Below are 22072 nucleotides of genomic sequence, written 5' to 3'. Positions count from 1 at the left end.
GTATATAATATTAATGAGCTAACCAAGGTTCTTATGCCATTTTGAGCTTATAATGTCTTTTTGGAGCTAAATGGGCTAATTATGTCATTTTTGGGGAAATTATGGCAAGGAAAATAGGAAAGGGGAGAAGAAAGAGGAGGAGGAGAAGAAGAAGAAGAAATCAAGAACAAGGAGGAGAAGGAGGAGGAGGAGGAGAAGGACTTTAATGTCCTTGGCCTTCTCATCCTTCTCTCCTCCTCCTTCTCCTTCTTCTCTTCTTGTTCTTCTTGTTTCTTTTCATTTTTCCTATTTCTTCTCCTCTTCTTGGAGCTCAATTAGCTAACTATTTCTTTTTGGAGCTATATGGGCTAATTATGCCATTTTAGAGGAAAACAAGCTAAGTATATAATATTAATGAGCTAACCAAGGTTCTTATGCCATTTTGAGCTTATAATGTCTTTTTGGAGCTAAATGGGCTAATTATGTCATTGTTGGGGAAATTAAGGCAAGGGGAATATGAAAGAGGAGAAGAAAGAGGAGGAGGAGAAGAAGAATAAATAAAGAAGAAGGAGGAGAAGGAGGAGGAGGAGGAGAAGGACTAGAAGGTCCTTGGCATTCTCCTCCTTCTCCTCCTCCTTCTCCTTCTTCTCTTCTTCTTCTTCTTCATCATCTTTCTTTTCATTTTTCCTATTTCTTCTCCTCTTCTCCTCTTCTTGGAGCTAAATTAGCTAACTATGTCTTTTTGGAGCTAAATGGGCTAATTATGTCATTATAGAGGAAAACAAGCTAAGTATATAATATTAATGAGCTAACCAAGGTTCTTATGCCATTTTGAGCTTATAATGTCTTTTTGGAGCTAAATGGGCTAATTATGTCATTGTTGGGGAAATTAAGGCAAGGAGAATATGAAAGAGGAGAATAAAGAGGAGGAGGAGAAGAAGAAGAAGAAATAAAGAAGGAGGAGGAGGAGGAGACTAGAAGGTCCTTGGCCTTCTCCTCCTTCTCCTCCTCCTCCTCCTCCTCCTCCTTCTCCTTCTTCTCTTCTTCTTCTTCTTCTTCTTTCTTTTCATTTTTCCTATTTCTTCTCCTCTTCTCCTCTTCTTGGAGCTAAATTAGCTAACTATGTCTTTTTGGAGCTATATGGGCTAATTATCCCATTTTAGAGGAAAACAAGCTAAGTATATAATATTAATGAGCTAACCAAGGTTCTTATGACATTTTGAGCTTATAATGTCTTTTTGGAGCTAAATGGGCTAATTATGTCATTGTTGGGGAAATTAAGGCAAGGAGAATATGAAACAGAAGAAGAAAGAGGAGGAGGAGAAGAAGAAGAAGAAATAAAGAAGAAGGAGGAGATGGAGGAGGAGGAGGAGGAGAAGGACTAGAAGGTCCTTGGCCTGCTCCTCCTTCTCATCCTCCTCCTTCTTCTCTTCTTCTTCTTCTTCTTCTCCTTCTCCTTCTCCTCCTTATCCTCCTCCTCCTCCTCCTCCTCCTTCTCTTCTTCTTCTTCTTCTTCTTTCTTTTCAATTTTCCTATTTCTTCTCCTCTTCTCCTCTTGTTGGAGCTCAATTAGCTAACTATGTCTTTTTGGAGCTATATGGGCTAATTATGCCATTTTAGAGGAAAACAAGCTAAGGATATAATATTCATGAGCTAACCAAGGTTCTTATGCCATTTTGAGGTTATTATGGCATTTTGGAGCTAAATGGGGTAATTATGTCATTGTTGGAGAAATTCAGGCAAGGAGAATATGAAAGAGGAGAAGAGAAACTTACCGTAGTGGTCAACAAGGAGGAGAAACACCACGGTTGCTCGCGGCGGCTTCTTTTGGTGATGGTTGCCCTGGAGAAGGGTCGTGCGATGCCGCTCGGGAGTTATTCTGCAGAAAAGATATTTTGCAATGTCTCAGTTAGCATGATGACACTCAATTATTGATACTAGTTTATACTGAAACTCACCGTGCCAATCGAAGAGAAGACGGGCATCGGCGGAGGGACTTGACCCTTCTTCTCGCACAGACCCTGAAGAGTGGGTCGTATTAGTTAGTAATGAAACAGACATTACACACATGATTTGGCTAATGTGAAAAAAAGCTTACCACAAAAAGCTCGTACAGGGCCCGTTGACCCGCCTCATTCCGGGCCCTCTCCTCCTCAATCAATCGTGTCGTCGTCTGGTCCCTCTCATCAAGAGCATCCTGAAGAGCAGCCTGGCTTTCCAATCTCTCTTTCTCAAGAGTAGCCTGGTTTGCCGCTCTCTCTTTCTGAAGAGCAGCCCTGAAACATCATTCCTCGTTACCACAATAATGATCTATGGTGACACACATAATGAAATGGATGAAAGTCTTCAGATTCTTATCCGTTTGGCATGCCCATGGTAGATAGAAAACTTGGGTCGCCTGTTGAGCCGTAATATAGACATCGGGAACATCTAAATGGTGTTTGGAATGATTCCAACTAGTCCTATATGTTCATGAGTCCTTCTAGTCCCCTTCGGGTGGAACAAATAACATTTGAAAACTACGACGTTCGGTGGTTTTTCACCATAGAATTGAAGTTCATAAATTGCTTCAACTCTTCCATAATACTCGATAACACCTTCGCCGATAGCAGAGACACCACAATTTGTAGATTTCCGGTCGGGCATAGACACCTCTTTGCCAAAGGTACGAAAGAGATACCCGTTGATGTTGTATTTCTCAAATGAACGGACCTTATAGTCAAAACCATTAGCGACTTGTCTCAGTTCGGCGTCCATAGACTCTGAATTAGCCTACAAGTTTAATACGAAACGATTGTTGCATTAGCCACAAGTTAGACCAAGAAATGAAATGGTCCATTATTGATAATTACCGATTGTTTGAACCAAGAGATGAAACCGGGATAGCCGCCTCCTGTCTTTGACAGAAGCTCATACTCTTCGACGGAATCATTTTCGATCATCGCTCCATCCGAGAATTTGGCGACGTAACAGCTGTTTGAAATATCCGGGAATAAGAGCAGTTCAAAGGAATTAGAAGTTACGGGAAAATGTGCCGAGAACTCACTCGATGTACGGCCGCACTTCTGTTAGGTTTTTGAAGAAATACAACGAAATGTTCCGCCATTCTTTGACATCCAACGTTATTGGTTTCGAAGCACCGGCTGGTGCGAGCTTCCCTTTGAATAGGCTGAGGTTGGACCCACCTTTTTTAGGGTCTGCATCATTGTGCCGAGGCTCCGGATTATGCAAATGATGATTTTTGGCTTTTTGGCTGAGGTTGGACCCACCTTTTTTAGGGTCTGCATCATTGTGCCGAGGCTTCGGATTATGCAAATGATGATTTTTGGCTTCGTAGTGTGTTGTCACAAAGTTTGCCATCTCCTCAGTAATGAATGCCTTAGCCATCGATGCTTCAATTCTACGCTTATTTTTACATTTAGCTCGAAGGGTCTTCTGCATCCTCTCAGTTGCATAGCACCAACGATCTTGCACGGGCCCACCCAATCTTGCCTCGGTCGGTAGATGTAAAATCAAATGCTGCATTGGATTAAAGAAGCCCGGTGGAAAGATCTTCTCTAACTTGCACAAAAACTCCGGTGCAAACTCTTCCATGTCTTCTACCACGCCAGGCGACAATTCTTTCACACAAAGAACATGGAAGAAATAGCTCAGCTCCGCCGGTACTAGCCATTCATCCTCAGGAATAAAGCCACGTAACATCACCGGCATTACCCGCTCTAGCCATATGTGCCAATCATGACTCTTGAGACCAAATATTTTTAATTTTTCAAGACTCGCTCCCCTCTTTAGATTCGCTGCATACCCATCGGGGAACATCAAGTGCATTTTGACCCACGAGATAATTTCCCTCATAGCTGGTCTTCCAAGATTGAACCATGCCTTTGGCTTCGACCACTTCTGCTTTCCTTTGCCTTCTCGCATGTTTTGTAACGGTCTATGACATAGTGTCTCTTGATCGACTCTAGCCTTAGTATTATCCTTTGTCTTCCCATCTATGTCGAACAATGTACCAAAAATAGCCTCTCCGATATTCTTTTCAGTGTGCATCATGTCGATATTGTGTGGATGAAGGAGGTCTTTGAAGTAAGACAAGAACAATGAAGATGACCGCAATAACTTCTTCTTGGGATGCTCTTGGCTATAAAGCTAATGACAAATAACCCAAATATGCTACCAAGAACACTTCCGACAAGACTAGATTGCATGCTAAACAAGTCGTTATGCTCGTGAATATGTGTTCAATGGACCGGTCTTGTTTCCTCAAGATGATTTTCTCGGCTTTAGGGGGTTGCGCATCCGTCCCGCAATCCCTTTTCAGCCTTGGTCCATGGACATGGTGGATATACCACGTATGTGGCATCCTTCATCTCGTGTGATCCCGCTGCCCGTGAATCAATTTCGTTCTAATCTGCTAGGGAGGAACTTCATCCGATGCTTGATGTTGAGATCGCCAAGGCTTTTCCATCGTGTGACTCCTCGTTGGTGGTCAACTCTAGAAAGGATAGTTACTTGAGGGAGATGCACCTGAGGTGAGCAAAGGGGTTGCCGCCTATTCGGCAATCAATCATGATGTTTCTCATGTTACGGCCACTAATGCTATCAAATCAAAGGCCACGTGTGGACGGTACCGCGGATCGAAAGGGGCAGATCTCACCTCGTTGTCGAGGATCCTCAACATTGACGCGTTCGTCGATGAGCCAAGATCTGAGGCAGAGTTGGAAAACCTCACAGACAGCTTGATGGTCGTTGATGAATGCATGGATGGATTTCAAGAGTTACTGGAGGAAGCAGGCTATAATAGCCCAAGTGCAATTCCAAAACCTTTGTAATATTTTCATGAGCTAACCTTCCATGTTGTGCATCATGAGTTCGAATTAATTAAGTTTGCTTCATGACTTCATTGCATGATAGCATTATATCCACATGTCATGCATCATGTTATTTTCTCCTTGGTGTTGTGCTAATTGAATTGAAGTATGTTGGGGTGATAATGTTAGCATGGAAGTGGTGCTTGTGGTGTGGGAGAACACGCCATTCAAATGCTTGGTTAAAAACCACTTCTTCTTTAATTCAAGGCTGTTTCAGGGTGAGATATTGATTTTGCCAACACCTTATTAAAAATGATGATAAACCTGTGATAATTCTACTAGTGATTTAGTAATATGCCTCAGGCTTGTTCTAATTTTTTGCTAGTGTTAAATTCTTACAAAATAGTTTCCTATGGCAAAAATAAGTGCATGTATTTTTTGTCTCTAAAATTGTCAAATCAATTTTAGTAAATGGGGATTATTTTTGTGAGTGCACAACATGTTTGGTTATTAAAAAAACCTTCTCCATCTCAAGGAGGGAATTGTTGGATTTTGTTTCAAATTTAATGCAGAAGATTTTTCTCGAGAAGAGAGGCCATCCTAGCCATCCCAACCAGTGTCAGGGTCTCTCCTCCCCTCGTAGCCAGTGCCCCAGCGCGAGCAGCAACCCATCATCTAGTGGCGTGCCCCACAGCCAGCAGTAGCACATCCGGTTCACTCCCTCCAAACGTACACTTGATCCATTCTCTATTGTGCCCCTCCTCTACAAAGCCAGAGAGGAACGCATCATGTCGTGCGCTCACAGACGCTGAGGCTGCTCCATCTCTGAGTCTCTCCCGCCTCCTATTTAACCTCGACGTCTGCTCCCGAGACCTAGGGTTCCTCGTTCCCTCCGCCACCCAAGGGCTTCTCCCTTCTCCGCATCAGCGAGCTGAGAGAGAGAGGGAGCGAGCGGTACAGAGCCACACCCTGTCGCCAGCAGCATTGGCATGTCTCCAGCAACCACATCGATGTCGGCATCGGCTATGTCCGTGTCATCCTTTGCGTCCTCTAAGCCTATGAGGGAACGTCAAGGCCGAGTGGCTGCTCCGATCGTCATGTTCCTTCTTCAGATATGTTCTGCCCCAAGCAGCGCTGGAGGTTCAGGGGTGTCCCGATTGATCCAGCCCAAGTCCAGCCGAGTCATCGTGTCCAAGAGGGCAGAGGGTAAGGAGCACGTCCGTCTCAACATTTTCCCCCACTTTTAGTTCCCTCTAGACACCGGTGTCGCCATGTCGTAGTTGTGCTCTCTACGCTCTGTGTGCTTCTGAAGTTCATGCGTCAGACCTATCGGGAGTGCGCTCCCGAGTCCCAAGGGTTCCGCAAGCTTAATACGCACCCGTAGCATGTCGTAGGCCTCGTCATGCGCTCGATTGCCCGTCGGCGTCCGATGTTGCTCTGCCGCTCCAAGGACCGAGCCGAGCTTCTCCTTGTGCTCGAAAACCTTCCCTTTGCTTTATGATTTGTCGTGATCTTCGCTCGGGAATAGAGCCACTCGTGGTTTTCGCAGCCCCATCGCGGTTCACTTTTAACAATGGTCGCTGGAGTGGCCACTGGCGCCGTCGAGGACTTCTCTCCCGCAAGCGATAGAGATCGCGCCTTTGCGTGTATTTCAGATCTGCATCGCCCGTTGGTTCAGTTGCCGAGCCGTCACCCAGTGGTAGAGAGCCAAGTGCGCCACCAAGGATGTCTCGGGTTCGATCCCCTCCCCGACCCCTTTTCAATTCTCTCTAGTTTGATGTGTGTGGTTGTTTAGTGGGCCATGTGGCCCTCCTGTCAATCAACTAGGGGGCCTTGGTGTCACTTCCAGTGGGTCTCTGTTTATTTTGTGTTTTATGAAATCCAATTTGGAATATTCCAATTTGAGAAATGTCCAATTCTGGATCTGTCCAGAAGAGGAATATGCCAAATTGGGCCCATGACTATGTTATAACTAGTTATGTAAATTGTGTTTGCGCTTTGTGAGTGAATTGTCTACAGTAACATAGCCTTGTGATATATGAATTTGGGTTAGAAAAATTCAAGGAATCCAATGGTGGCGTTACTTTTGTAATTTGAGCAAGTTTGTGAAAATTCTATTTTGTTCTATGATGCCATTTTGGTAATTTTATATGATTTGATCCTTGCACGTTACGACAAACGTTTCAACATGAAAGTTGTAGTGTCTAGGGAGTACTACGTCCTGGTATTATTAGTTGTCATAAAAACTTTGTGTATTTGTGGGTTTCTTGCTGTTAACATGTCATCTCAATATTTATGTTTTAGGTTGTGTTGAAATTTGACCAAGTCTAAAAATTGTTTCAAGTAGATGTGTTGCCATGAAGATTACCATGCTTCTACAAGTTCTTTGTGCTCGCAGTTTGGTGTGAATTAAAGAGCATCTTGCCCTCTGTCAGATGGTGCCAATACTTTTCAAAATAGGTCTTGCATCTTAGCTATTCTTCCTGTGAAACATGCCATGTTGATGTAAACTGATGTGAATTCACCTTGTGGAATTTGACTAAGTTTGAGAATGTGATTATATCATCATGACATGTTTAGAGGATGCTATCTTTGTTTCTATGTAGTATTAGCTTATGTTTAGTGGGAGTGAGTTGTAGTGTTTGCTGCCCTGTGTCACCTTGTTAAATATCAAGTCATGAAAGTTCTTGTAGAATAGACTTTATTGTTTTCAACATGCCATCATGACAATTCTGCTTGTGTAAAATTGAGAATTTCACAAAGTCCTAATCTGCTATATTTTTAACCATGTCATGAGCTTGATTTCCATTGATCCATGAACATATTTGTGTTGTTGTTAGCTAGGGGTAATTGTCCTCTTTGATAGCTTCATATTCATGTCTTGGTTGAACTTGATGGGTAGTTGTAGCTGTTAGTTTTCATATCAACGATGTGTATGTTTTTTTGTGGACAGATTGTTTGTTGCATTGTTTTGTGCTCTTTGTGTGTTGTGCTTCGTTGTTTTGACTAAACTTTAGGTCTATTGAACCTAGAATTTCATGCCCAATCGAGTGGGCTAGTTGGAATGCCAAGAAATTGCCCATAGCCTCTCTCAAATTCTGTTTTATCATAGTTCCCTTCTGTATCTTGTTCTGTGGGTTCCGATAGATCCGTAAGTCGGTTTGCGACGTTCTTTATATGAATTTATATCATTTTCTCGTGATGCATCAATTTTTTCCATGCTCATTCATGTACAAATAACTAATCTTTAGGTTCTGTACAGAATAGTAATAACTAATAATTGCATGAGGAAGATGACTAGTGTAGCATTGCCATGCTTCATTCTCATCATATTCATGCATCATATGTTTGAGCATCATGTCATTTTTGTGTGTTCATTGGATCTTGTATTTTCTTTTGGGTAGCATCGGGTGCCGAGAATGAGTACGAGGATCCGGTTGAGAACGTTCCTAAAGAGCAAGAGCTTTATCCCGCACAAGAAGTGTCAGGCAAGATGATCGTGACCTGGATATATCATTTCTATTTTTTTTATGCTTAGGTGTATCGTTTCCATCGCTATTTATCGTTGCCTACCACCTAAATATCAAGCCACCAAAAATTGCCACGAAAAGCCTCTAACCTTCAAGATCCTAGCGAAACATTGACTGGCTAAGTTAGCGCTTGCTCAAACCATCTTACAACATTGCTAGTTGAAGGTGCAGCCTGACCCAAGTGTTGACATGTGTATTTTGTAATATCAACTTCTTATTTCTATTTAATTTAATGCACCTATATACTTGGTAAAATGCGGAAGGCTTGGCCTTTTGCTCTCTGATTTGTTTCGCTTTTGCCAAACTAGTTCAGGTTACCCGTGTTATGTTTAATATTGAGCGCTCCTAACACGCTTGGGGTTGTTATGGAGACCCCCTTGATAATTCATTTTGAGTTAAGATTCTTCCGGCAAAGCCCAACATTGGTATTAAAATTTGCTAAACATCTTAATAAAATGCATAGGGAATAGCTACCCCGTGGATCTTAATCAACAACCCGGACCAGTGGTTCTCATGAGCGTTGGTACAAACCGGGCGATGTCTGGCGTCCCCTGGTCACCCGGGATTTCACCCAACCCGACGTCGTGCCTATCTTGTAGTGCTCAGAGAAGAGATACGCGCGACCCCTATTTGGATCTGCCTGCCGGGTGGTCTTGCTAGAATTGTTTTACTCTTTGTGAATGTCTTGTGCAGTAGGATATAAGTGATGCTTTGGGCTATCTCGAGGTTTAGGTTTTCTTTCCACAACAGCTTGTGGTAGTTTGTGATGGACTAGTTGCAGCACCCCTGCAGGGTTAGTATCTTTTGGAAAGCCGTGCCCACAGTTATGTGCCAACTTAGAGATTGTTTAACACCCGGTTATAGAAAACTTGAAGTAGACTTAATTAAAATATGCCAACTCTATGAGTAATCGTGACTGTCTCGGTTCGTGAGTTTCTACTCCGACTGAGGACATGGTGGGGTTATGTCTGACATAAGTAGGTGTTCAGGATCACTTATTGATCATTATTAGCTCATGTCCGTTATGCATAGACCACTCAATTTAAATTATGTCCCATAAGTTAGCCACCAAATATGCTTAGAGCTGCTACAACCTCAACACCTAACCTTACCACGCCCAATAACTTGATTAATGTCGATATCATGGTCGCAAGAGTGTTGAGTCCCCCTGGCTCATAGATTACTAAAACACCATAGGTCCAAGTACCGCAGATCGAGAGGCATTCAATGCTTCACAACTCTAGTGGGATTTCGATGAGTAGAGCAGGCGCATGTACTTGACGTACCCCAACGAGTAGGGATGGCAATTTTATCCATGGATCTGGATACGCGTGGATACCCGACCCGGTTGGGCAAGGGTATGGAGCGTATTTCTGCCCATGGATCTGTGGATCTGGATACCCACGAACAACCAGGTTTGGCACGGTTGTAAGTTTTGCTCCATGGATATCCAATGGATACCCGTATGACACGTGCGCCCATATGGTTGTGACACTAGACTAAGCAAATGTCCAACCCCAAGTCACTTGCGGTCATAGAAGATATAAGCCTGGCCCATGTTCCCTAATCCCCCACACGCCACTAACCAAATTATTAAACCTAATCTAAGTTAATGAAAGATGGTCAGTTAATCTGATCTTTGGGAAGGTATCATGTTGATTTTCTATGTCCATGGAGCTCCATGGGTATCCATATATCCAATGGATTTTGGCATAGGCACAATTTGTGCCCATGGATGCTTTGATGGATGGGCAAAGGGTATGAAGATGGGTCATGGTTTGGATTTGGACCAGCTCCACCCGCCCTAAACCCGACCCAATGCCATCCTTGCCAACGGTTAGAGGCCCTTGGTCGTTGATACGTCTCAAACGTATCTATAATTTTTGATGGTTTCATGCTGTTATCTTGTCATCTTTGGATGTTTTATGTACCTTTTATATCTTTTTTGGGACTAACTTATTAATTCAGTGCCAAGTGCCAGTTCCTGTTTTTCTGTGTTTTTGGCTCTTTTCAGATCTGATTTTGGAACGGAGTCCAAACGGAATAAAATCCCCGAAATGATTTTTTCCCGAACGGAAGAAGATCAGGGGGCCTGTAGGCCAAGCCAGGAAGGCTCCAGGGAGGCCACAAGCCCCCACTCCGCCACCAGGGTAGGCGGCGGTGGCAGGGCTTGTGGCCTCCCTGAGCGCCCCCTGACTTAGGTTTTGCGCCTATATATTCCCTAAAATACAGCAAAAAATCAGGGGATCCACGAAAATACTTTTCCGCCGCCGCAAGCTTCCGTTTCCACGAGATCTCATCTGGAGACCCTTCCCAGTGCCCTGCCGGAGGGGACTTTGGAGTTGGAGGGCTTCTTCCTCATCATCATCGCCCCTCCAATGACTCGTGAGTAGTTCACTTCAGACCTACGGGTCCGTAGTTAGTAGCTAGATGGCTTCTTCTCTCTCTTGGATCTTCAATACAAAGTTCTCCATGATCTTCATGGAGATCTATCCAATGTAATCTTCTTTGGCGGTGTGTTTGTCGAGATCCGATGAATTGTGGATTTGTGATTAGACTATCTATGATATATATTTGAGTCTTTGCTGATTTCTTATATGCATGATTTGATATCCTTGTAAGTCTCTCCGAGTCTTGGGTTTTGTTTGGCCAACTAGATCTATGATTCTTGCAATGGGAGAAGTGCTTGGTTTTGGGTTCATACCATGTGGTGACCTTTCCCAGTGACAGTAGGGGCAGCAAGGCACACATTGTGTAGTTGCCATCAAGGGTAAGAAGATGGGCTTTGTCATTGATATGAGATTGTCCATCTACACCATGTCATCTTGCTTAAGGCGTTACTCTGTTCTTTTGGACTTAATACACTAGATGCATGCTGGATAGCGGTCGACGTGTGGAGTAATAGTAGTAGATGCAGAAAGTATCGGTCTACTTATTTTGGACGTGATGCCTATAGATATAATCATTGCCATAGATATCGTCACGACTTTGCGCGGTTCTATCAATTGCTCGACAGTAATTTGTTCACCCACCGTTTACTTGCTTTCACGAGAGAAGCCACTAGTAAACACTACGGCCCCCGGGTCTATTCACATCTATCGTTTACACCTCCGCTTTTACTTTGCTTTGTTACTTTGTTGCTTTCAGTTCTCACTTGGCGAACAATCTATAAGGGATTGACAACCCCTTCATAGCGTTGGGAGCAGGTTCTTTGTGTTTGTGCAGGCTCTTGTGATACTCCTTCACTGGATCGATACCTTGGTTCTCAAACTGAGGGAAATACTTACCACCGCTGTGCTACATCACCCTTTCCGCTTCGAGGAAACACCAACGCAAGGCTCCAAGGCCACGGGGGAAATCCTTTGCATATTTGCCTAGGAAGTCCCTTAAGGCGTAGCCGCAGCAGAAGGATTCCTGGTGCCGTCGACACGACTATTCCTGGCACCGTTGCCAGGGAAGCACAGCTGACAACAATCGTCTCCTGGGCTAGCAAGACACGCTCATTGCAATTTTTGTCGTTTGTTTTCATCTGTAGCCGGACCCTATCTTAATGATGATTGAAATAATGTTGTGTGACTAGTAATTTAGCATGTGGTGAGTGTAAGCCAATCTATATACTCATCTCTTCATAAATGTATCTGCAATGATTTCTGTACTTGCAAAATGCTGAGATGCACCTCTATCCATATTAAGGCCTCGTCCCCACATATGGATAGTGCTGCATCTTGGACGTTACACACGCCCGCATGCATCGGTGGCATCCGCTCCCAAAGCCCAGCTGGAGAGCTTTAGGGTATCCTCTGATGCCCAAATGATGGAAAAAGTGATGAACCTTAAGGCATCAAAGGAGCTCGGAGGTATATTTTCCAAACCCGTCACTCGTTCTATGTCCTCTTGTAAATTTCTTGCAGCAACAAAATTCCTCATCTTTTGAAAGTTTCTAAGGATAGTCACATAATTTTCCGATCGGAGAATGGGTCTTCGGTTAAGAAAATTAGGTGTATTTAGACTCACGAGTTGGTGCAAGAAACACTGGCCAAGGGGGAGGTTGTTCGTGCCCTAGAGCATACTCGGGATGTCAAGGCAAGGGCGGCGGCTCAGGGCGCGACCTCTAGGCATGTGGAGGAGACGCATACCCTAGTAGGGGTGTTCATATTTCTCTACCAGATACTCGGGCTACGTGGGGCCTGGTTGTGGCTGTGGTAGGGAATGTGGCCGTGGGGGCAGGAGTGCTACCACGGTCCAAGTTGATAGGGCGGGGACCCGATTCCCTTGGGCTACATGAAGGGACTTTTCTGGAACCTCCAAGAGTTTGGATGACCATATCAGAAACAACAACTGTTTGAATTGCTTTGGTCCAAAAAGCTGGATTTCATTGGTATCCATGAAATAATAAAGTGCTCGACCTCTGGTAGTGAATTTAGGAGCATTAGAGGGGATTATTTTAAGTGGACTTGGCTCCCTGCCCAGGAGAAGTCGGGGGCGGGGGCATCCTGCTTGGGACTCACGGTGATTCTTTTGAGGTCCATAGTTCGATGATTCGCCAATTCTTTGTTAGCACCCAATTGACTCGGTGCAATAATCACTTGAGGTGGGAATTGATGCTAGTTTATGGTCCCACTGATCACTCAAATTCATTGGCATTTCTAGATGAGTTGTATTCTGATATCTCCAACGCTGACCATGTGGTTGTTGTCGGGGTGACTTCAACCTGACTCGAGCAATGGAAAACAAGTACAAGAATCACCACATTATTTGCCAATGAATGGTGTATATTTTAAATTATTGGGTGGAAGAGTTGGAGTTGATGGAACTTGATAGGGTTGGCGCTAGATTCATATGGACCGACAAACAGATAAACCAACTCCTTACGTGCTCGATCGAGTATTTATGACAACCAACTGGGAACACAAAATTTCCATTGTGCTCTCTTCGCGCCTTAACCTGACTAGGGTCAGATCACTGCCTTTGGTTTTGGACTCAGGAGAGGCCCGACATCCACAGCGATCACAGTTTTATTTTAAGGTCGGTGGCTGGAATATCCAGGCTTTGCATATTTGGTTCAGGCCAAGTGGATGCAGGAGTGCCGCCACCCCCTCACCGACATGGGCCGCTCACGGATGCCATGGATCAGTGGAAACATTGCATCACAAAGATGTGGAAGCATCTTCGAGGGTGGGGGATAATATTGGAGGGGGACTTAAGTCCCGGTAAACAACTTCCTGATCCAAATACAAGTTGTAGACCTAATGGCTGAAGGGAAGGATCTGTCTTATGATGATTGCGCTCTAAGGTATAGCCGTGAGGATGACATGCCGTTTATCCATCTTTGTGAGGAGTTGTATTGGAGACAAATAGGCTCACAAACTAATGTTCTGAAGGGCGGCCTAAACACATGTATTTTCACGACATTGCAAATGGTAGGCGGAAAAGATGTACGGTCACTACCCTGCAGGGCGGCGCGAATATTATTATTGAATTGAACGAGCTTCATAGTCATATTATGACTTATACTGGTAGTTACCAGCATCAGGGGAGTGTGGTGGGGCCGACCTAGCTAGTAATGCTTGGGGATCGCAGGGCGGGTTTGTAGGACGAGAATAACTAGCTTACAGTGCTATTTTCTCCACAAGAGTTAGAGTAGGCCCTTGCCTCCAGTCTCACCAATATGGCCTCCGGAACAGATATTTTTCTAGTTTCTTCTACGAGAAATTTTGGACCATAGTGGATCCACAAACGTTTGGGTTGCTAGACGAGTTTACGAAAGGAAAGATCGGTATAAAGTGGTCCAGTTACGCTATTAAAACATTACTTCATAAGGTACGAGGGGCGGACCTTATTAAGCATTTTTTTCCTGATTGCCCTAATTAATGTTAGCTTTAGACTCATGGTAAGGCCTTTGCTACATGGCTGTCCCTCGTGGATAATAGAGTCATCATCGTGTGTTAGTCCATGTTCATTCAAGGGAGGAGCATCCTTGAAGGTATCTCGCTGCTCCATCAAATCCTTTATTCGGCATCCCAATCAAATGAGAGCTATTTTATTCTTAAGCTTGACTTCGAGAAAGCGTATGACTCAGTTAATTGGGACTTTCTCAAGGGAGTTTTGCGCTGGAAAGGTTTCTCCCTGCTATGGATTAGGTTGATTATGCAGATGGTCCGGGGACGGAAAACGAATATTAATATTATTGGGGAACCTAGACCTTTCTTTAGAAACTCTAGTGGGCCACACAAGGAGACCCCGTATCCCCTCTATTATTAATGTTGTAGTTGATGCCCTAGCAATCATCTTAGACGGTGCTAAGAGGGTGGCCACTACCAGGGTATCTTTCTAGAGATATGTGCATGTGTCATCACACACCTCCAATAAGCGGATGTTACCTTGATCATCATTAAGAATGATCCAGTTAGTCTGGTGAACCTGAAGTTCCTGCTAATGTGTTTCAAATCGATGTCGGGCATGAAAATAAACTTTGACAAGAGCGAAGCTTTTGTTCCTAAGGGTAGTTTTGAAGAGTTTCTAAGGGTGGCTCACATCAAGAATTGTCGGCTAGGAATCTTACCTCTCAAGTATCTTGGAATGCCGCTCACACATAAGCATCTTACTATTGAGGACTTTCTATTCCTTACGGACAGGGTAGCTAGGAGAGTTGACCCATGGATAGGCCGAAAATAGTCTAGCGGTGGTCACTTGATTTTGGTGAACTCGTGTCTATCGAGTCTATCCATGTTTATTATGGGCATCTTCCTCCTTCAAGATGGTGTGCAAGCCAAATTTGATATTGTCAAGTCTTGCTTCTTTTGTGGTAAAGAAAGAGGAAAGGAGAACTACCATATGGTTCATTGGAGCACGATCTGTGCCCCTATCGAGGAGGGGGCTTAGAATTTTGAACGCAAAGCACATGATTGATGTATCATGGCCAAGTGGGTGTGGGAAAATCTTAAAAAGAGAAGGAGGGTTGTTGCTAGATGTCATTAGAATAAAATACGTGCGAAGCACCCCCTTGTCCACGGCCAACGGCCTCAATGGCTCAAAATTCTAGAAATCAGTTATGAAGATCAAACACTTGCTACAAGTTGGCGCAGTTCACACAATTGGTGATGTCGAGCAACGACGTTCTATTTAGATGTGTGGTTGGGCTAGTCTCGCTAGTGGAAGAGTCTCCCCGGTTGTTTGCCATTGCTAGGGAACCAAATGCGTTGGTCGCTACCAGCTGGAGAAACGGACAATGGTGTCCTCAATTTCGGAGAACTCTAGGCCCTATGGATACCTTAGAACGGAACCGATTTGTGGATCTTCTTCAAAATTCTACTCCGTCCGAAAATCTCTACTCTTCGATGGAAATTAGAACCATCAGGCAAGTTTTCTATCAAGTCCTTGTATAAGGCCCTTCACGCAGATGCAGCTCCATTTCACGCAATGGATTTTTAGAAATCACGTATCCCCACCAAAACTAAAATCTTCTTGTGTAGGTAGTTCGTGATAGATTAACCAGAGGTGTTGAGGTTCAAAAACGACACGACCCTGATAGTGGTTTATGCCCTTTATGCGACCAACTGGAAACAATACTAATCACATTTTCTTTCGATATGTATGTGCTAAATTCCTTTGGGGATGTGTGAGAGACACCACCGGTTGTAGCTAGGTGCCTGCGTTGGTGGTGGACTTCCATACGTTTTCCTCTAGGCTGTCGGGATCTCCTAGAAAGATAGTTTGGTTGGTTTTTGCTGCTCTTGCATGGTCTTTGTGGAGCATTCGTAACAAAGCCCTTATGAAAGGAGTCTTTGTTAAACAAGCGACTGGGATCGTGTACAAATGACCATTTCCTTACAGCTATGGAAGCCCCTGAGCAAGACATCAAAGGCATCTATTCTTTAGGAGCTATGAATCAAGATTCGCCACCATGCGAAGACCCTTCGACGCATTCACGCTCACCAACAGCGCCGAGGTGAGGCCATTATAGAGAATTGTTTCGGCCCTTGTGGTCTGTATCGAACCTATTTATTTTTGGTTGTATCTATGGCTCGTAAACCTTTTGTAAACTCATAAGGGCTTGAGTTTGTTAAAGCCAGGCAATATGGCTCGTTTCTAAAAAAACTGCGTGTTTGATCTAGTTCACGTAGCGGCGTATATATTTGTGTAGTTTTATGGTTTTGAATATAAAAGACGATGTGAAAAACAATAAATAAGACGCGCTCGGTGAGGGTCAGCGTACACGCATGGACGCGTCTACGTGCGTTTGATGACCAAAAATTACAAGTTCCGTCTATAGATGCTCAACCTCTGTCGAATACGCATGGTCAAGAAGCCCACAGGGACAACGCTACATTCTTGGGGCGACACACAATCTTTTTGAAGGAAACTCTCTTCACAAATAGGGGTTTGCCTTCCTTTGTTTTGCATAGCAGCATCAGCTAGTTCAGTTGTTTTGCGTGGGCGTGTGTTTTCGTCGGCACTCTGATTTTCCATGATAGTTTATTTTTTGACTCGTGTGCAATGCAACACCATACGAAAAACAAAGGAGGACATACAAAATTAATTGATGGACAAAAAAAATAAAGAAACAATCCTTCCGACGTATGAAATTAAGGATATTCATCTTCGGTGGCAGCGCAATTTTGGATGATTCTTATTTTCTATCTTTAAATTTCAATCATATTGTCTTTGTACATTGGTTTAGAAAGAATAATAAAGTAGCCCATGAGTTAGCTACACTAGCAAGATTCACCTCTCCAGAAGTTTGATTGTATGCACCCCTAGTAGGTGTTATTCCTCTCATATTATCTGATGCTACAGTTGTAGCCAATCAATAAAGAGGGTATGATTTAAAAAAAAAATGGACCAAGAAAATTGTAGGAGCAAAATTGTAGGAGTCGACTACTAGCTGGTTCACTCGTATTATTGCCAGATCCAGGAAATGATCCGGTTACTTTCCTCTGACATCGAAAAAGTGAAAATGAAGGCAAACGATGGATGATTATAGGAATGGAAACAGAATTGGTGCATGATGATTGTATGCTACACTTGTACTTCACCTTAAACCAATATAAGAGCATTTAGAATAATATTTTAGTAATTTAAACACTCTAATATTAGTTTACAGAAGAGTAGTAGTTTGTATTATTGGATCTATGCAATTTCGACGGCATACGTGGCTACAAGCTAATTATCTGTCTCAATCTTTTGGGTTTGTCTAGCCGAGGATGCAGGCCTTGAATGCGTCCATGTGCGCCGGGTCGATCGACACGGAGGCTTGCACCTCGCCGTGGGTCCGGCCGCCGACTAGCACCATCTCGCCGTCGTGGTTCATGGACACCAGCTCCACGCGCGCGGGCTTCCCAAACCCGAAGTCAGCCGCGTCGTATGCCCGGAACCGAGGGCTCGCCGCCACGTTGGTCATCCGCTGAAACGGCAGCCGCATCAGCATTTGCATCCACCCCTTGTCCGTCCCGGACAGCGGCGCCGCCTCCATCTCCGCCACCGCCGCCTGCACAGCCCGCGCCGCGCGGAGGATGCCCGACTGGCCGAGGAGGTCCGCCGCGTCGGCGCAGGTCGCGAGGCACGCGCGCACGCAGTTGCCGAGGTAGGCCTCGCTGACAGGCGGGTCGAGGCGGGAGCGCAGGTCGGCGAGGAACATGAGGTACGTGTCGTCCCCTGTACCTAGCCCTTTGGAACGGACAAACGCCGTCCAGCTCAGTGCCGCCAGAGCCACGAACGTCGACACTGGTTTCGGCTTGGGCGCGTCGGCAGCAGAGTCGGCCGAGGCGAGGTCGTCGATCCGCCGCCTGAGCGACCGGATGTCGTCGATGCCGAGGTAGAAGGTCCGGCGCGCCCGGAGGAACCTCTGGCTGAAGTCGTACTGCCCCCTCACCTGCGAGGATCGATGTACTCTATCTTAATGTCTCTTGTTTCTGGTAAATCACAAGGCGCGATGGCGACGAATTCACGATGGATAAGCTCATTCGTTCATGGCATTGCTTCCTTGCCCACGACTATGCAGTCTGCACGTTCATGGAACTGAAATTGATACGTGCAATGCAGTGTCATCTATCTTGGAGGCGACATGCATACGGTTAGCATGGTGCAACCGACGAACCAACTACACCTTAGTTGACGTAGCAAGCAAAAGTTGACAAAGCTACCAACGTACAGGAAGCTACAAGTACTGTGCGTGCATGTGTGTCTATTGATTTACATACATTTATTCACTGAAAAATAATAACTCTCACAGAAAGAGAAGAATTTACCACAGGGAGATTGGGCGCGACTGTCTTGAGCATCTCGCGGGCGAGCTCGTCACCGTTGGGGGGGTGCGGGATGACCTCCCGGCCATAGTGTGGCGGGCCGAGGACCTTGGTGACTGGGGAGCCCTCGCGGGAGGCGGAAGACCAGGCCTCCATGAATCGCCACACGGCGCGTCCGTCCGCGACTGCGTGGTGCACGGACAGGCCCACCGCCAGGCCGCCGCCTAGACGAGTGGCCTGTACTGACAGCACGGGCGCCGGGAGCACCCGGGCATCCAGCTCCGGAACCAGGTTCAGGAATGCCAGGATGTCGTGCGCCTCGTCGCCGGCTAGACGCGGCACATCCATATCGCCCTCGGCCTCCAGGAAGGCGACCCCCGCGTTGGTGCAGTCCACGAAGGCGTCCCCGGTATCCACCGCGTACTCAAGCATCCCCGCCAGGGGCAGGTAATGCGCCAGCGTGTCCGAGAGAGCCCGCTTGAGCCGGTTCACCACCGCCGGGAAGCCGTCGGCATCCCCAAGCTCGTACAGGAACACCCGCTGGATCGGCGGCAGCACGACCCACGGCGAATCGAAGAAGGAAAGTTTCACGCGTTCCACGCCGTGCACCGACGGCGCAACCCGGGAGACGGTGACAGCCCGCACGGCCGTAGCCTTGGTGGCGGCGTCGGAGCTTGCCTCGCCCATCCCGATCGACCGCTACTAATATGGTTGTTCGCCGGAGAGATTATAGGGTTTCCAATTGCGTCCAGCTCAATTAAACGAAGCGACAACGGTGGTGGACGTCTTGTTGCGCACGCAGGAAGATGGAAGCTGGAGCTACTACGGTCAGAACAAAACTGATATGGCCTTGTGCAGCAACTGCCGGTGTCCAATATATATGCTGCGTTGGTGGATGTACGCACAAAGAAGCACGCAAGTTACCAAAGCAGAGCTCAAGTGAGATGCGCGTCTGGTTCTGGTTCCGGTTCCTTTTTGTCCACGTGTACGTACATGGATACATCTTCATCGAGGCGGCAGGCTACGCATCCAGCTCTGCTTTGCTCTGCTCACTACTTGGAAGCTAGCAGCGCAGCTGGTTCATCGCCGGAGACTACAAGGTTGGCTGCAAAGGGACAGCCTGTTTTTATTGATTTTCATTTCGGAGGGTAAAAACGACAGCTAACGTGGCTGGATCCTGCGGCGGACAAATGTGTGTGTCTGCGCGCCTATACTTCGGTCAGAGATGGGTGACTGATGCGGTGCTTCGGTCAGAGATCACCTCAGCCATCGAGACACGACAAAGAATACTCCAACATCTCTCTCTTGTAATGTGACAATAGATCTTTATATCTCCGCCATGCATGCTGTCATATTATTAACTAGCGTCGAAAATGCGTGGCAGGCCTCGTTTATGTTCCGGATAAGTACTTAGTCATTGGTATTTATTATCAGTTTAACATCAGGAGCGTCTATTGTTTTGATGTTTTTAACAATACCATAAAAATTTAAGAAAATCAGAATTTGACTGGTTTCTATCTGGACAAGAACCCGAAAAGAAAATATTTTTCCATGATATTTATTGTTCATGGAGTTTGTTTTTATCAAATAATTTAAAACCAGTGTTGGTATGGTTCTAGAAAACCAAGCAGTTTTCTGAACCCTGACACCTATTTTATACTTTTCCTAAGAAAAATAAACTTCTAATGTTCAGTTAAGTTATTAAAGGAGAGAGGAAGTTAAGAACTTTTTTGGTCTTTTGCTTTATGAAAAAGAGTAGTGAAAAACTGTGTGCGAATTCAGCATTTGACAAAAAGGAAAAAAGGATGGTGCTATTCTTTCATATAATGGTAACCAAGTAAATTCTCCACATATGGCAGCACCAATCATTTCCTTCATCTTAGCATGCGAATTCAAACTCCAGCATACTATACTTCTTGAAGAGAAAAAAGAATCTGCTCTTTGAACTATAGTGCTAGAATTAGTGATAATAGAACAATGAGCATCAAGTCAAACAAAAACAGTAACAAGGAAAGACGATAGATGCAATAGTCTAAACCTGTAATTAACCTATGATTATATCCTTATATAAGCAATCATAAATTTTTAGAACAATTTATTCTGCCCGTCCATGCTGGTGTCATTTCAACCACATTATACAGTCCTTATACATGGTCAATTGGACTTATCTTTTACTGGTGTGGTTCTTGTTGAGAAGTTGTTTGTACAATCCCATAAAATTGTTTGCAGCTTCTTAGTAAGAGTTTAGTACTTGGCATGCAAGCTATGGAAGTACTGGTAGTTGATTACGGAAGCAGCGACCTGGTCTGCAAAGAATAAGCAAACTTAATATGAAATTAAACTGCAGTTCGTGTACAGACAGAAGCATGCATGCATATGTTATCCTGGATTTCATTGCCTGAAGTGTTTATTCCTAATTAATTGGCCCATGCATGCATACTGGTTTGCAATGATGGAGCCAACTGTTTTAGATAGAATTTGAGGCGTTGGACCGACTGCTGACCAGATCTGAATCTACTTCAGATTTCAGACATGTTAAGCTTTCCATGCCTCAAGTCTGTGTACATGTACTGTGGAAGAAGAAATTTCACACCAAGTGAAACGGATCTTATTGAGCGGATGCATTATTGCACTTATATTCATTTTCTCTGCTCTTTGACAGTGTATAGTACAATCTATTGCTTTAGTCTAAAGATGGCTACAATTCGAGAGGAAATTAAAGTACGTTAGTGGTGATATAACACTGAGCTATTCTCAACTTGGTAACAGAAATACCCACACGAACGCATGTTTCTGTGTTAAGAACATACATTGACATAAATGATTAAATTTCTCATTAAGCTAATGAGTGGCAAATGCTATTAAGTCATCTAGCTCAGCCTAATTAACAGAACTGCTAGTAGCTATTCTTGTAGTACATTAGAGTATGCGCTTTACGACCATGGGAGTTTGGGGCACCATTGTATCTGAACTAATTTTAGAAGGAAAACAACACAATTAAAATTTTCACAAAGGAAGTGTCACTTGTATGCTATACACCTACCATAGATGATCCTGCTTCTCCTAACTCTCAACTCTCCATGCCAGAACAAATCCAAGAGTTTCAGATCACACTATTCATTATCTTGAAGGATAGAAAGAGGGGAAAACAGAAAAAAAATGTACTCTTCTATGTTCCAAGTTTCATTGAATAGAAAGAACGCTATTTTGTTTAATGACAAAAGAGAACAACTCCAACTAATGAACAAACTGAACTGAAGACTACCTTGTGATCCTTAAAAAAAAATTCAGGTCCCAAACCATGAAGACAACCTTGTGATTCTTCCAAAATTCTTGACGCTCCAAACCATGAAATAAAGCGCTTCCCACGTCCATCAGAGAATCATATGATGGACCATTGCTCGTGTCCATAATGTTCCGTCAGTTCCATGAAATCGCAACTAACTACATGACAAAGAAGAATTGGACCAAGTAGTAGTAGTAGTATCTACTAACAATGTCAAGCTAA

At 44.6% G+C, this 22072-nt stretch overlaps 1 protein-coding gene across 1 annotated transcript; it reads right to left on the bottom strand.

Annotated features, from left to right (window-relative positions):
- Positions 1-17350: 17350 nt before the first annotated feature.
- Positions 17351-20048, bottom strand: LOC123411606 (phenolic glucoside malonyltransferase 1-like). Its single transcript, XM_045104571.1, has 2 exons — positions 18568-20048; positions 17351-18191 (listed from the first exon to the last, which is right to left on the bottom strand). Exons 1-2 carry the CDS (start codon positions 19249-19251, stop codon positions 17514-17516), a joined length of 1362 nt encoding a protein of 453 aa, XP_044960506.1. The 5' UTR covers positions 19252-20048; the 3' UTR covers positions 17351-17513.
- Positions 20049-22072: the final 2024 nt, after the last annotated feature.

This window comes from Hordeum vulgare, chromosome 7H (assembly GCF_904849725.1).
Source record: "Hordeum vulgare subsp. vulgare chromosome 7H, MorexV3_pseudomolecules_assembly, whole genome shotgun sequence".
Taxonomy (NCBI): Eukaryota; Viridiplantae; Streptophyta; class Magnoliopsida; order Poales; family Poaceae; genus Hordeum; species Hordeum vulgare.
The sequence above is the reverse complement of the archived record's forward strand: the minus strand, read 5'-3'. Positions and strand labels throughout refer to the sequence as shown.